The 16,291-nt window shown below is 44.4% G+C and overlaps 1 protein-coding gene across 22 annotated transcripts in view; it reads right to left on the minus strand.

Annotated features, from left to right (window-relative positions):
• EVL (Enah/Vasp-like) overlaps positions 1-16,291 on the minus strand; it is a 965,108-nt gene that overhangs the window by 68,643 nt on the left and 880,174 nt on the right. For 13 of the 22 annotated variants that reach the window (XM_069637808.1, XM_069637797.1, XM_069637795.1 and 10 more), the window contains 3 exons: positions 10,706-10,766; positions 3,949-4,015; positions 3,786-3,848 (listed from right to left, as the gene is read on the minus strand). In XM_069637808.1, coding sequence (XP_069493909.1) covers positions 3,786-3,848; positions 3,949-4,015; positions 10,706-10,766 — 191 coding nt within the window. The remainder of the gene's footprint in view (positions 1-3,785; positions 3,849-3,948; positions 4,016-10,705; positions 10,767-16,291) is intronic. The other 9 variants (XM_069637816.1, XM_069637813.1, XM_069637815.1 and 6 more) reach the window with 1 other exon arrangement.

The following is a 16,291-nucleotide window of genomic DNA, read 5'->3' on the forward strand; positions in this document are numbered from 1 at the left end:
GGATCAAGCTGGTAGAATTGTCCCAGCTTCTGCAAAACCGGGCATCAAGTTACAATGGGCACTCTGGACAAAAGGGGCATCTGTTGTTGAGCTTGCAACAGGACTATAGTGATAGTTTTTTCAGGATGATAGAGCAGAACATTATGGTTCAACAACCTTGAGGCACTCGTGATTAATGAGTGAGTGGTCCAGGTGGTGGGGGCAAGGGTGGAGGAACTGTTGTGTCTTCACATTCAGGAAAATAAGAGGGGTGATCTCGGAGTACATGTTAACTGGGAAGGTATACTCCATAGTCAAAAGCCCTCAATAGCAAAATATTGACTTTTCTAGTAGTACATACAATCCTTTGGGCATGAAGAATAATGCAACTATAAAAACAAAGAGTGTGTCCAGTGATTTGTGTTTAATGTGTGAATTGTGGGTGAGTCACACAGCAGTTTTGCATACATGGGAAATGGGGCATTCTGGAATGAATGCCAATGCCTTTCATTGAAGAATAAGCCCTTATGTGTCTAAGCAATGGGTAATGCAAGCCCCGATTTATTGGGACAACGGTGCATTAAGTGCTTTACTGCAAAGTTGCTTACTCGATAAGTGTCACAAACACAATTGATTCGGTAGGATATGCAAAAACCCAAGAAATGCAGAAACAGCGAGGTACATCTTCACTGAATGCCCTATGTTAGGCCTGCTATATATGTTAAGGTTACACCACCTGGTCTATAGCTATGAATCAATTTTGAGCGAAGAGTTTTGGATCCTCTGCCTTAACACAAAATCGACATCAACGCACATTGCCTCATACCAAATTTGGTTGCGTATTAAGCAACACTTTGAATAGAAGAAGTATGCTGCTGGAATTATACATGCAATTGATTGAAATTTCTCTCTTGAAAATTAAGTGAATGCCTGTATGGTTGTATTTTATTTAGTATGTTTTTTATGTAGTACTGTTCCTGATTTTTACTTGTTCAGGAGATATGAATTGTGAACGTGTATTTAGATATAACCTAGTGCGTGACATTAGGGTACATTGTAGATGAATTGAAGTATACTATATATGTGATGTGAAATTTTATACTAATATATTGTTTTATATGTAATGTGAATTTATATACGAAAAGTTCTAAGAACTGAAACATATAATAAATAAGTCAAACAAACACATGCGAGATAATGACAATTTGTGGTTTGATTGATGTAAAATATCACAGCAACTCACAAATCCAGGTTCTGCAAGCTTTCCATGAACGTAGAGCATTTAGAAATAAACCGGGAGGCAAAGAGATCGCTTCAGGTAGACGGACCTATCCATTAACTTTGTGGGTGAAGGATGGGTGACTATGCAGCAACACTTGTCGCCTGACGAGAGATGGCTAGGGCTCAGAGAGCACTTCCCATGGTTTTCTTCCAAGTCAGGCTAAGAGCAGGGACTCTTTTGGGCAGGCAAATGTAAAGACTTGCTGGACTGATGGGCATTTTATGTTCTCACTTTTAATGTTTGAATTAGAGCTTGAAAAGGGCTAGTTGCTCTGTGTGAATAGTGCCTGGGAATTATAAAATCTTGAGACCAAGCTCCATGATGGTATAGGGACTTTCTACATTGATTCAAAAGTGTTTCAGAGTGAAAACATCTGGATGTTTGTGAAATTGTTAATATGGGGGGATGCGGTAGGCCAGTATAATATGGATGCTGGTGGTCCTTAAGAGCGAGAGAGGACCACCTTGGAAATAGCAACACCATGTTCTCGGTGTCTCTAATCTAATGCCTTTCTCCTCTAAGCATATTACCACCCAACGTGGATATGAACTTTGTTCCAATGCTGTTAGAAACAGAGATGCCGGGATGATTTTTTAAAATAATTCTAGTGTGCATTTCTTCACAGGTGGCCATGACGCGTGGAGGCGACTTCGAGCCAGCAAAGGAAAACTAACACTGTTCTTAACCTGGGTTTTTTTTGTTCCATCATTTAAGGCAGACATCACTTTCTCAAACAGAGAAGTCAAGGTTTGTTAGGGTGAAGAGCCATCTAAGAGTATATGACGTTTTAACACACAGGGCGGGTAGTCCCTGAATGTAGATGGTGTAAATGGTTGTCTTTCCATGCTAGGCAAAGGTTATGCCAGGTGAGATGCTTAAAGAGCCGAGATGAAATAGGCTGAGGCTCTTTAGAGAATGTGTTAACAAAGGGGGTGAAGACAGGGCTCATGTTCAACACATGCCTTCTCTCCCCAACCACTCCATCAAATGGCTGATAAAATTGTAACAATCATGGCTTAATTTCCAGATTCAGCAAGCGCACCTGAGGGTAGTAGGTCTCTGGGCACTTCATCCAAAAGGCAAGTGGGAGGAGCCAAGTCCTAGAAATCAAGTAGCTGGTGAGAAAGAGAAATCAAAAGGGGCCTCGCAGGTATTGAGGGTTCTGGAATGGGAGACACCACTGTACAAATAATGTTCGCAAGCATCGCGTTTATTATTTGGAAGTACAATAAATGAGCCCCTAGTTGCCAAGGGGATCAAACAGGAAGATTGGCCAAGAATATGAATCCCAAAAATCAGATTAACCCCCCATATTTCGTTTTTCAGTGGCACAATGCAATGACCATATGGATACACTCAGGGTCTCTGGAGAAGATTCCTGCAAAGTGCCCCTCTGTTTATGTGCAGATTTGCTTGAAATATTAATGACATCAGGGAGATTTAATACTTAATACCAGGGAAAGCAAATTTAAGTTCCACCACAACGCTGCTGGGGAAAGAGGTGAGCCATATAGGGTGTATGAGAGCATGATTTAGTAAAAGCTACTGCACAGTATAGAATTATGTGCACCTATGGATTAGTAAATGTGGCCTAAACCCTATATTTGATTCATGCCTAATTCTAAAACTTCTATGGCCTTATTTTGGCTTATTCTTTTAATCAGGAAACAGGGAGACGTTGCTGATTCCAGTGCAGGATGCTGCATCATATAACAATCCAACAATTGGATATGCACAAAACAAATCTGATGGTTTAAAATGGCAGCCAATCACAAGAACGACTAAATGTCAGCTGCAAATGTGTCCATCTGCTCGGATTCTTACAGTTGCTTTTTTTTTAATACCTTCCCGTTGCTTGTGGGGTTTATTTATTTTTTGTGGGTAAGTCATTGCAAGGGAAATGGGTTCAAATGTACAATGAAGCAATGTTAACTTACACTTTACTATGCGATGACCCTCGGGATGGTAATGCAGGCATTTACAGATGTGCTTGTTTAATCAAGAACCCTATCCAGAGGGATCAGTTATGTTATATTAAAGTAATACATTTCAAAATCTTTCATAATGCACACTGTGTTTCAATAACTGCAGCAAAGAACTGGGATCGAAGGTATAAAAAACGCAGGAAGCACCACATTTGCACTATGGCAATGGGCTACAATGTGGTGGTAGTTTAAAAGACAACATCCTTGACATATAGTGTGAAGAAATAACACTAAAATGTTCTTTAAAGGTACTTTTTGGGGTATGAGTTACCAATTATTTTCCATCAAAATATCTGTGAATGATTTGAGCGTTAGAGACTATTGCCGAGTTTGGTAAAGGTTTATTGAAGACATTGCTTGATAAATAGAACAATAAAGGGCCCGTTCACCGCCGGTGGCTAGACTAAGACCACAAAAAGGGATGGAGAACAACAGATCAGAAAAAGCAGTGAGACACGAGAGTAAGACACTGAACGGAGAATGACATGTATCCACAGGACATGCTGAAACAGTGAAAGAGCTAGAGCTTGCTTCTGTACCTAAAGGGTGGCTGTGACTGTATGGGACTCTTAGCTTCAGGACTCTTCAGCACGGGTGGAGTTCTATGGCAGTGGAATGAGATAGCAAATGAGTTCAGCGCTCTGGGGTTAAATCATGCTTTTGCATTTTAAGTCTAGAGGGCTTATACAGCGTTTAGCTCACCTAGAAAGCAGCGACGGTGCAGGTTTTTCAACAGAGTTGCTTCTTTCCCATGGTTTCTTCCCAGCATCTGCAATGTTGCAATCAGCTATTTTAGTAAATACACTCGATTGTTCGGGTGATATAAAAAATACAGAGCCCTAATGTGAATGGATTTCTTTCATAAACACAGATAGGAAAAAACATTCTTGACGGCTGCACAGTGGTGTTAAATCCAAAATGAAGAGTACGTGGACAAGAACTATAGTATGTGTATTTTTTTAAAATCACGCGGATGTAGCAGTTACTCCCCATAATTCTGCCCCAAAAAAGCTAATTAATGTGTAAAGTAATCTCACAATTGTGCAGTACATTTCTGCCCATGTTAACAAATTGCTAAAATCCAGTTTTGAATATTACCCTAAACACATTTTAAGAAAATGCAATGACAACTATTCTTTGCCAATATCTTTGGTTTGCAGATTGATCGAATTTCCAATTCCAGCTCTTTAGTAAAACTCTGTGGATGCTTTGCCTACACGTCTGGGCAGCAAATGTTCCTCTAATTTATTTGTGTCCGATTGTGTAGCTGTTGCTTTCTTCCTGCCATCAACCTTAAATTAGTTTTCCCAAAGGAAGTCTCAAATAACGTAAGTGCTCCTGTCATTTATATGGGATACATTACTCAGCATAATTTGTATCTGCTTAGATTCCCATGCTATGCATAGGCCAACATCTAGTGGAAGTTGCAGAGTATTACAGTTGTTGTTTTCGAAACTCGAAAAGGGACGTCGACAGGGCGTGGCAGCAATACTATCATAGTGTGACATCCACTGTACCCACGGTCCTTCACGCGTCGAGGTCCCTCGTATTGTTTTGTTTCTGACATGAGGTAGCATGAAGTGTAGTGTGAGTACAGGTGTATTAGAGCAGATATGTATCAGATAAAGCTCAGATAAATATCCATGCACCTTCTACTCGAAGGGGAGGGAGGGTGGGCGCATGTGAATCTAAGCAGATACAAGCATCAGAAATACGATTACCATGAGTAATGTATCACTTCTGAGGCTTGTGGAATCTGCTTAGATCACATGCTATGCATAGATTAGCAAGCAGTGTTAGGGGAAGGTGGTGGGTTGTGAGAATGCCCAGAGGGAAATAGATGTTTTAGAACCACTTGTCTCCCTTGTGTATCTGCTTTAGAATGAGTGTCAATGCAGTAGTGCTGAGTAAAAGTGTGTACTGAGCACCATGTAGCTGCTTTGCAAATTTTGTCCAGCGGGACGTCTGCGATAAAGGCCATAGTAGCTCCTGTAACCCTTGCGGAGTGAGTTCTTGGTGTGAAAGGCAGTGTTTTGCTTGATAAAGAGCAACAGAGCTGTATGCATCTGACTATCCATCTGGGGTGGCATTCTTGGAAATGCAGCCTCCTTCTCTGCCTGGTACTACAGAGACAAACAGTTGGTCTGCTTTCCTGATCAGTCTGGTCTTGTTTACATAGTATCGGCCTGCCCTCCTTATATCTAATGTATGGAGTTCTCTCAGCTGAACTTGTTGGGTTCTGAAAGAAGGCCGTTAGCTCAATGGATTGGTTTACGTGAAATTTGGAAATGAATTTAGGTGAAAACCTATGGTGTGTTCGTAAAACCAGTTCGTTCTTGTGGATGACAAAGAACAGGTCTTGCACTGACAATGCTTGAAGTTCACTAACTCTTCTTATGGATGTAATAGCCACCAAGAAGGCAGTCAAGACTTGACTCATGCATAGGCTCAAAGGGAGGTCCCATGAGCTTTGCGAGTACTACATTCAGATCCCAGCCTGGTGGGAGGTTTGAAATAGGAGGGTGGAGTCTCTTTACTCCCTCCATAAATGCCTTAATAACAGGAGCCTTCCACCATGATACCTTATTGTGAGAGGTGGTGTAAGCCGATAAAGCCGCCAGGTGACCCTTTATAGAGTTAAATACTAACCCCGAGTCTAGCAAGTGGAGCATATACTGAAGAATGTGCGATGTACATTCTATGGGGTGTGTTTGTTTAGACTGGCACCAAATTACAGATCTCCTCCACTTGTCAAAAGAACAGTGTCTGGTATTTGGTTTATGTACCTCCTTGAGGATACCCATACACCTTTATGGTAGACTTAGATGTCCAAACTCTATGACCTCAGGAGCCACGCTGCCAGGTTCATTGAGTGAGGTTGAGGGTGTAATGTTATTCCCCTGTGCTGGGTCACCAAATTGGTCTGGCACAGGAGTATGATGGGATCACACATTGCCAGTTGGCGCAGATGTGGACACCATGGTTGTCTTGCACACATGGGAGCAACTAGGATGAGCGTCATGTGTTCTTTGTGAGTCCCTGTTTGCGGGAAAACCATAGGCAAATTTCCTTGACCAACTCATCCATAGGGCCTTGGAGTCTGGTTGGGGAAACTTGGATGCAAAGTCTTGGCATTGCTTGTTTTCCCTTGTAGGGAACAAGTCTAGCATGGGGTAACCCCACTGTGAGAAAATGTTATTAACGACGCTTGTGTTGAGTCACCATTCGTGTTCTTCTGGTAGGGGATTTCTGCCTAGCGAGTCTGCTAGGGTGTTGAGTTCCCCTGGAACATGTTGGGAAGTTAGGAATATCCCCCATTTGAGTGCCCATTTCCATATTTTCTGTGCTAGCTTGGACAGATATTGAGAATGTGTGCCCCCCTGCTTGTTGATGTAGAACATTGCAGTGGTGCTGTCAGTTAGGATCTGTGCCGACAGATTTGTCAGCTGTGCCTCGAATGCAAGAAACGCCTTGAATACCGCTAGAAGTCCCAGTAGGTTGATCTGGTTCTGTGCAGTGATGTGAGTCCACAGACCATGTGCTGTGAGATGAAGGTGATGTGCCCCCTCACCCGGAGAGTGACGCATCTGTTGTAATTACTGCTTGCAACCCTGGATCGTGGAAGGGTTTTCCCCTTAACAGATTGTCCTTTGTCCACGAGCAAAGGGCTTGTATTAGTGTTGGCAAAACACCCACTAGATCATCCCATTGACAGCTTGCCTGAGACCACTGTTTCGCCAACCACTCCTGCATCGGGCGCATGCGCAAACATGCATGTGCGAACAAGTAAATGCAAGATGCCATCATGCCCAGCAAACACCTGGCTTTGCGTACACTCATCTGACCGACTTCATACTGAGGTATTTGCAGTGGCATGTTTTGGATTCTTTCCTTTGATGGAAAGACTAGCCCTTCTTGCATGTTTATGAAAGCTCCTAGGAACTGGTTGGTCTTGTTAAGGCTTGATTTCTTCTCAATTATTGAGAAACCCAATTGGAAAAGAAGGTTCATGGTTTGTGTATTTTGCCTGCAAATTTGGGGAGACTCCCCTGTAATCAGCCAGTTGTCCAGATAGGGGTACAGTGAGATTGCCTCCCAGCTCCAGTACCTTGGTGAATACCATTGGAGCGGATGCTATTCTGAATGGTAGCACCTTGAATTGGTAGTGCTGCTTTGCGATCTTGAAACGCAAGAATCTTCTGTGCGCTGGGATCATTGAAATATGAAAATAGGCATCTTTCATAGCCAAGGCTGCCATGTAGTCCCCCGTTTTAGCAGTGGGATTACTTCCTGTAGCGTTGTCATGCAGAATTTGTGTGGCTTGATATAGGTGTTTGCAGGGTACAGGTCTAATACTGGATGTATTGTTAGATCTTTTTTAGCACAAAGAAGTAGGTTGAATGGATACCCTTGTTTACCGGGGCGATTCTGATGGTGTCCTTGAGCAGCAGAGTTGCGACCACTTCTAGAAGGATGTGTTGCTCCTCTTTCATGGTGGTTTTTTGACGCAGTGGGTGGTTTGAGGGTCTCTGCAGTAACTCCACGCAATAACCACCCACCACAGTTGATAGCACCCACTTGTCCGATGTGATTCCCTCCCATGTGTGGGTGACTTGTCCGATGTGATTCCCTCCCATGTGTGGGTGAAGTGTGTAATACGCCCTCCTACTGGAGAGTCATGCGAGGGGACCTGAAGCGTGTGATCATTGTTTCAGAGGTATTGCTCCACCTCTGGAAGTGGAGGACCTCCCCCGGCCGCGAGATCTACGCTGGCTTCGTTGGAAGCCTTGAGGCGCTTGTCCTTGATATAAACTCCAGGATGAGCTCTGATTTTGGCTATATCCGGAACCCATCGGAAAGTTGTCCTTGAAAGTGACAAAAGTTGTTTCTGCCTCTTTGGCCTGATTGTTTATTAGTGAGTTGGCCTAAAGACTTAAGAGTGTCATACTCTTCCTTAGCACTCTTTAACACGTTCTCAACCACTTTGCGGAACAAGTCATTAGGTTTGATAGGCATATTGAGGAGCGTAGCCTGTGTCTCCAATTTAAACCCTGATTGGCGTAGCCATGCATGGCGATTTATAAGTGTCCCTTCCACGATGATCCTACCAGCATTGTCTGCCGCATCCAAGTTATTTTTTAGGATGCAGTTAGACACCACCTTTCCTTCCTCTACTGCAAGAGATAGTTGGGACTTTAGAGGTTCTGAGGCTGAGGCCATTAAAGTTGCAATCTCCTCCCACTTGCGGCAGTTGTAACTTGCCAGCAAAGTGGTATTGTAGGCAATCCGGGTTTGAAAAGCTGCTGAGGTGGCCACTTTCCTCCAGAGAGTGTAGAGCTCCTTGCTCTCTTTATCGGGGGTGGGGGTGCTTCCAATAAAGCTAGAGGAGTTCCTGCCCTTTTCTGTGTTGTGGTCACTACTAGTGAATCTGGTTTCCATTGGCCCCTGATGTACAGTGGGCCGGTGGGCACAGGGCGGAAAATCTTCTCAATACGCAGGTTCACCGCCCGCGTTTGACTTAGAGTTTCTAGAGAGGGCTCAATTCTCCTTTGTATTGACTGTAGAATGGGTATAAATTGTGTGACAGCTTTTTGTCCCCCAATATGTCCTCAGAGTCTGTATTTGGATTGTAGAGATCAAGTTGGACTAGGTCTTGCTGAGGGGTAATTAGAAGGGTGTCTGGACATGGCCTTTTTGCTGGGGTTGTGAAGATGTGGTACAGCCAGCGGGTGGCTTGTTCTGTAAGCTTTGCATAGCCTGGGGATTTTTCTCAAAAAAAGTCAGCCTTTAATGGACATGCATCCCATCACTCTATCAATATCTTCAGAGGACCATTGAGAGGAACTTGGTGTAGTCACAGGAGTGTGTGGTATTATTGGAGTAGGCTGCCCCTTGTTTTTCATGGCTGCTGATATAAGGTCCTCCCCTTGGTTAACATTCTCTTTCTCCTTATGTCATAGACTCACTTTCTCCCTATGGGAATGGTGACTTTTTGAAGAGTGTTTTTTCAAAGTTCTCCCTTTAATGAGAGTCTCCCGGACCTTCTTTTGCACCAGATGGGCTATTTTTGAAGTCTTGGTGCTTTTTGCCGATTTTGACATGAATGAGGAATGTCGAATTTTGGCAGTCGGGACGTCCGAAGCTCTGTCTTCCAGCGCTCGGCTTTCGGCTGCTGTATTGGACACAGAGTCTGCGTCGCCGTTGTCTCGCGACTTTGAGGCCTGTCGTGTTGCAATTGTGATCTCGAGTGCCCAGAGGACGACAGGGAGCTAGTGGACCTACCCCCTCGACACCGTGTGCGGTCGTCTAGACGATGTTGTCGACTTTTGGCCTTGGGGTATGTGCTTTGTGTGGGATGACTTGTGTGTGCTACTGCCGCCGGGTGTGGTCTCTGTAACAGCACCGCTGGCCTGTCTGATGGGGTCGGGGGCTACCACGTGGGAATCGGTAGGTTCCCCATCACCTTCGTCGTCCGAAAAAACGCTGATGCTGCCGTCGCTGGATGCACCCTCCACGTGCATGGCGGCCTCAGCCTGCATTGCGTGGTGGGCCCAATGTTTGGTCCTTTAGGGTCTATGGTTTGAAGAGCTGAAAAGCTCTACAGTGGCCCTCGTCGTGGTCCCTCAGGAGAAAGAGGTTGCACACCCGGTGCTTGTCCTTCCAGGGGAATTTTTTGTTGCAACTGGGGCAGAATTTAAATGGTGTGTTTTCCATAATTGGATGGAAGGACAGCTAGGCGAAAATAGAGAGGGAAAAGGGGAATATGCATTCTCTTAGTGGCCTAAGAAATGTCCACCCCCCACTCTCCCTACTGTCTGGGCCGAGGCCCGGTGCAGCCTTCCAAGGCCCAAGGGGCCCGCAGAGCCAAAATATTTATCAGACGACGTTCGTCCTTAGCACTGCCATCGAAGATGATCGAAGGTCGGCAATATAAAGGACAGAAAGAGTAACTATCTCTAATAATGTTAGAAACGGAACTCTGCGTTATAGCGTCTGACAATGATGGCGTAAAAAACAATCTGAGGGATCTCGACACGTGAACGACCATGGGTATAGTGGACGTCACACAAGGGATAGTATTACTGGCACACCCTGTCGACGTCTCTTTTTGAGTTTGGAAAACTGTAATACTCTGCAGTTTCCACTAGATGTCGGCCTATGCATAGCATGTGATCTAAGCATATTCCACAAGCCTCAGAAATATACTTATGTCAATGCATTCATTCAAACAGAATTTCAGAACATCAGACTAGTGAGCTAGCATGCTTAGCTTTCATTCATTTTGGACAATGATCTAATTAAACTCAAACCTAGATAAAAATCAGCTGAATTTGAGGGCATGCTTCTTTTTTTTTTAATCTATTACCAGGGTGAGGAAATCTGCAACATTAAGAAAGAAGGACATCTTTTATTTGAGAATCAAGAATAAAAATCATATGAAAGTAAGAAGGCGGAATACCTGTTGAATTCTGCGGAGTAGGACCTCGTGTAATTGGTGAAGGTGATGGGATGGCATCCTCCTAAAAAAAAAAATGCACAGCATTTGCGTTCAGAGTGCAGCAACTCTAAAACCTGTAAACGGATGAATGTCTGCACTGAATTTTCTATCCGACGCACATTGGTCATTAACGCCATGGGGTGCATACACCGTAAGGGAAGCTGCTGGACCAACTTCTGTTCTAAACATCTTAACACCATTTCCAGGATTGTGGCACTGAGTTAGCTGCCACTAATCAGCGATGCGATCAAGGATAAGACAATAACCATTGCACACTGGCCATATGGCCCACTTCCCAGCTGAGAAAATGTTCACATGGGTGTAATTTTAGGGGTGGACGGGGGTGTTTGTCCCCCTCCCCCCCAACTTTCATGGCACACTATTTTGTCCCCATTCATTTGGCTGGGGCACCTTTTCTTCAGATGTCATGCCCCACCCCCCCCCCAACATTTTCAGCAAAGTTACTCCACTTAATGTTCATTCAGTTTCACTTGTGAACATGGACAAGGCAATATCCATTGCACAGTGGCCAAATGACCAACTTCCCAGCTGCGATAATGTTCATTCGGTTTCACTTTGGTGAACGTTTGTTCTGTTTCAATTGCAATGGTAATCAACGGAAACGAGACACGGGTGGTATAGCTCAGTGGCAACACGCACGTCTTGGCTTGGAAGCAAGACGATGCAGAGCAACGCTGGTTCGATCCCCGGGTCCGCGCTTAGAAACCTCTTCAGTATTAAGCGCGTTATAAATAACCTATCATATCAATCAATGTTGCCTCTGTGCCATCATGGTATTGATTTGACATATCAGTAAATATACCTGTGAATAGAGCGAAGGGACCAAAACGCGTGGGCTTTACGTGAGAATGTTCAATTCTACACTGACTCTACCCTTTACCAACACGCACCCTTTATTCAAACCTTTTCTTTACGTTCATATTTATCCTCTGGATTCCAATGTATTAAAGGAATCAACACGCATACACGAGGAAGGGTATATAATTTTCCCAGCAATGTTTTAAAGGGTGTTAAGTTACTCATGCATTAGTCAAGTCCTCGTCTTTACCTGAAGAAAAAGGAAGCCGCACAGCTCCTGTGGGACCGGGACATTTATTCTATTAAGCAAGGGACGCGTTTCACACAGATGTGCTTCACACGTCACTGATCTTAAGAATTAATGCCCTGCCCGCTTAACATGTGCTACTGTGAAAAACAAAGAAAATGCCCAGTAGTTCCCATTCCCTATAAAAACTGAACAACAGTCTGTTATACCGGAACATTCCTTTACATTTTTGAAGCATAACACAATTCTACAACAACGTGTTTAAAAATAACTCCTAACACTATGTTTGTCAACAATTTAAAAAAAGCAGCACAGATGGCATGCCACAGTGCCCTGCGGAACTGAACAGCAAGCAGTGGCAACGCTAAAAGGGCACTCGCATAATGATCTACTTGGCCATACGATGGGCACAGAACATTATGTGACTACCCGGGCACATGATAGAAGTGCCTGGCAAATGCCTACCTAGTACCTATATACAAGCCAAAACTGTTGCATTGGTCATTCTTTTTAACAGGACTTTCAAGGAACAGATCTAAATCAAGTGGCTTAAGGTACACTTAGTGAAGACATTTTTATTATACCAGCAGCATGCAATTAAGCAATTAGCAATCAAGATTGTTTAAAAAATAAGTATGAGGCCAACGTTTCGTGTCGCTGCTTGATGTAAACAGCTTAAAGAGACGCCAAGAGGATATGTTTGGGTAGGAGGGGCAGGTAGCGGGTGGGAATGGCCATGGAGATGTACACACAATAGAATCCCTGGATGCTAATGAAAATCAAGCCATTGTTGGCTAATAGAATAGAGTTGCCTTTCAAGCTGGTTCTTTTGAACAACACAGTAGCAACTGATGCAATATATATTAAGGTTTGAACATATTTGTAGAATAAGAAAAACAAGATGTTTAGAAAAAATCCATTGGCAGTTTAGTGAAAAGCATCTAGTGTGGTATTGTACAGCTATGGATCCTCAGCAAGAGACTGGCACGGACCCACATGGATACCACCACCTGGTTACAGGATTGTGTTTTGACATTGTTAACTCAGTTACAATGCATTGCTAGAGGAAAGTGCCTCTTGGCTTTAGTTTTGGCTCCTCCTCCTCTGAGACAATAAGGACATAGCAGTTATTGAAAAAGTGGAAATGGTGCGTGACGATGGGCACACAGCCTAAAGGAGTTATTTAAAGAGAGAATGGGGCTTTGCTATGACTGCATGGAATGGCACAGCAACGTTGGGCTCTGCCTTGGATCTAATATTAGAATCTTATGCCATGTATTTCATTAGACCTCGGGCACCAGATGTGGCCAGCATTTGACTCGAAGATTGTGTTCTCCAATGGAATCCCTTCGGAATATCAGCCGGTTAGAGATTCTCATAGGGTCCTCTGCATTCAAAGATTTTACAAAAAGCCTGCATCATTGCACCGTTTGTCTTAGAATTGACAATCACTCTGAAACAGGGTGCACAAACAAGCTAAAGGAACATTGTGCAGATGCTTATCAAAAATAGCAAAGGATTTCTGAGAATTTAGCATTCGGTTGAAAATGCAGGTGGAATTTATAAGCAACAACAATAAAATAATGGATATCTATCTATGCTACTAATGCCCATGTTTCCTCAGAGGGAGGACACGCCGGCTGATGCCACGGGCACATTCTTTCAGATTGGTTTCCGGCAACCCCGTACCGCCACCTGATATCCCAGTGCCACCGAGATATCTCAAGTGGCGGCGGTAACGTTACTCCCCATTTCCATGGAGTCCAATAGGATCCATGGAAATGGGGAAACGGAAGCACTGGCACCGGTGCTTCTGTGACAATCGTGCCAGTAGGGGCCTGAAAACCCGGCCGGTCAGGCCTGCCGGGTGATCCGTGGCCCCTCCCGGCATCGTTGCAGTATGGCGATCTGGTAAGGGTGCCGGCACACTTATTTCCAGACCACCACACTTGTAATGAGGCCCTTTGTCACAGTGGGTGAACTTGCACATGCAGATGGGATATTTGGTGGTTGTCTGGACCATGTTGCGTTGTCCGTCTCGGGCACAGTACCTGTTACTTCTGGAACTAGCAACAGGGGTTCACTTCCTCCTGCTGCATTACATGGACCTACTGACAGATCCTCATTAACCTGAACATCTGCTGGTATTAAAGGGGTAGTCCAGCTAAAAATGTTATTTAAAAAATAGATGGGCAACATTAAAAAAAAAAATAAAAGCACTTTTTTTTAAAAACTTCCTATGTAAAATTTTGAGCTATTCAAGCTCACAATTCGCAAAAGCAAGCACATGGGCGCATCCATTTTGTGAAATGGATGCCCGCCTGTGCTGGCCTTTGCTTTTGCGGCACTAATGAAGGAAAAGCCAGCCAGCTGTAGTAAACAAAAGCAACCGCTGGGTGGCTTTTCCTTCATTAGTGCTGTACGTGGAGGACGGGGACCGGAGACCAGAGCAGGAAAGCTGCAGCTGAATCTCGGTAAGTGCTATTTTTTTTTTTTTTTTAAATAAGCACTAGCTGCGTTTTTTTTCTAAGTTTTCCGGGCTGGAGGAGCCCGGAAAACTTAGAAATAAAATCGCAGCTTTAAAAACGTTGCATTTATGTTTGCGGTCGCTTTTGAAGGGACCGCACACATAAATACAACGTTATTGTGTTTGAAAACGCTGCGGTTTTTCTTTCCAAGTTTCTCAGGCTCCTCCGGCTCGGAGGAGCCTGAGAAACTTGGAAAGAAAAACCGCAGCGTTTTCAAACACAACCGCGTTGTGTTTCTGCCTGCTGTGGCTATCACTTTGGGTCTCCGGTGCTCCACCAGGGGAGCACCGGAGACCCAAAGTGAAAGCCACAGCAGGCAGAAACACAACGCGGTTGTGTTTCTGCCTAAATCTGCTTTCCCATTTGGGGCTCGAGCCCCAAATGGGAAAGCAGATTTAGGCAGAAACACTGTGGCTACCACTTTGGGTCTCCCCAGGGGAGCACCGGAGACCCAAAGTGAAATCCAAGGCAGGCAGAAACACAACGCGGTTGTGTTTCTGCCTAAATCCGCTTTCCCATTTGGGGCTCGAGCCCCAAATGGGAAAGCGGATTTAGGCAGAAACACTGCAGCATTTAGCATTTCCCATCTGGGGCTCTCGGGCCCACCGTGGGGAGCCCGGGAGCCCCAAATAGGAAATCAGATTTAGGCAGAAACACTGCAGCATGTAAACACAACCGAGCCGGAGGAGCCTGAGAAACTTGGAAAGAAAAACCGCAGCGTTTCTTGCGGAATCTTTGATCTCAGCGATTGGTGGATGCCCAAAGACCTTTCGGAGGCAGCTTGTCACACAAATGAGTCATGACCCCGTGGCACCCTCAGGACCCAAGGTTCCGTTTGGCAGTTCTGGGCTCTCCGATGTATACAGCGGCATCTGGAGCCAGCGGCATAGTATGCAATGCAGGGGGTACATTTCTTGGCCACCTGCCGATCGGTTTTGCGCATCGTACTCTGCATCAGTAATACTTAGCAGCATATTTTGTTTTTTAGTTGCATGTTCAATTTCTTGAGCAACCTTCGGTTAAAAATTACACCTTTCACTGTTTGCTCTATATTTACATTATCTCTATTTGAAGATGCGAGCAAAGCTACAGTTTAAATACTCCCTTTCAGGCACCAAGCCTACTTCGGTCTAAATTCTCCAGCTTCATTACCTTTGAACTAACAAAACAACCAATTGGGCTATTTTTAAAGCGAAAAGATCCAGGATGAGGCACTTTTCTAGAAAAAAATGTCCTAGCAATTTTATTTTGTGCTTCCTTAGCCCTCCACCTCCCCATCCTCAGATAGAGACAAAGATTGCAGTAGTGACAGTTATACACTAAGTGGTCGCTAGAGGTCACCCCACCATCAGATCGTGCTTGCTGCGAACACCAAAGACACAGAGGATAGGAGGTACAACCGGAGGTCCACCGATTTAAGAACACCGAGGACTGGACTTCAATTTCGAAGGGAACTCGGCGCACATAAGGGAACCACTAACATATGAACAAAAACGAGGACAGCGCCTTAGTTGGGATTTGCACTGCTGTCAATATATGTGTACATGCAGGTCATTCGTAGGGATGTTTTCCTTGTGCCATGCTTTAATATTAGGTGCACTGGTGCCTACTAATATTGCATGTGCCTCCATCCGTGGTGTAATGGTTCTTATATAGCACGGCAGCTGCCATTTGGGGCTTTTCTTGGTGCCATGTGTGCTTTCAGAGAGGTGTACGGGTTTGAGTTAGTGGGGAGAGAAGGCAGGCAAGATGCGAAACGTGCCGATCTAAAGTGCCCGTTTTTGTATTTGTGTTTTTATATTGCAAACCTAACTGAAAGCAGTAAGAACACTATATAAGTAATTTGGCATTAACAGGGGGCATGAGAAAGGTCGGTTACAGGTTAGAATAGCTTGGATATCTCATACTACTGGGATGTTAGGACCTGCTACTCCTAGGTATACAAGTTGCCTC

The sequence above is a fragment of the Ambystoma mexicanum genome, chromosome 14 (genome assembly GCF_040938575.1).
Source record: "Ambystoma mexicanum isolate Mex_15411 chromosome 14, UKY_AmexF1_1, whole genome shotgun sequence".
Lineage (NCBI taxonomy): Eukaryota > Metazoa > Chordata > Amphibia > Caudata > Ambystomatidae > Ambystoma > Ambystoma mexicanum.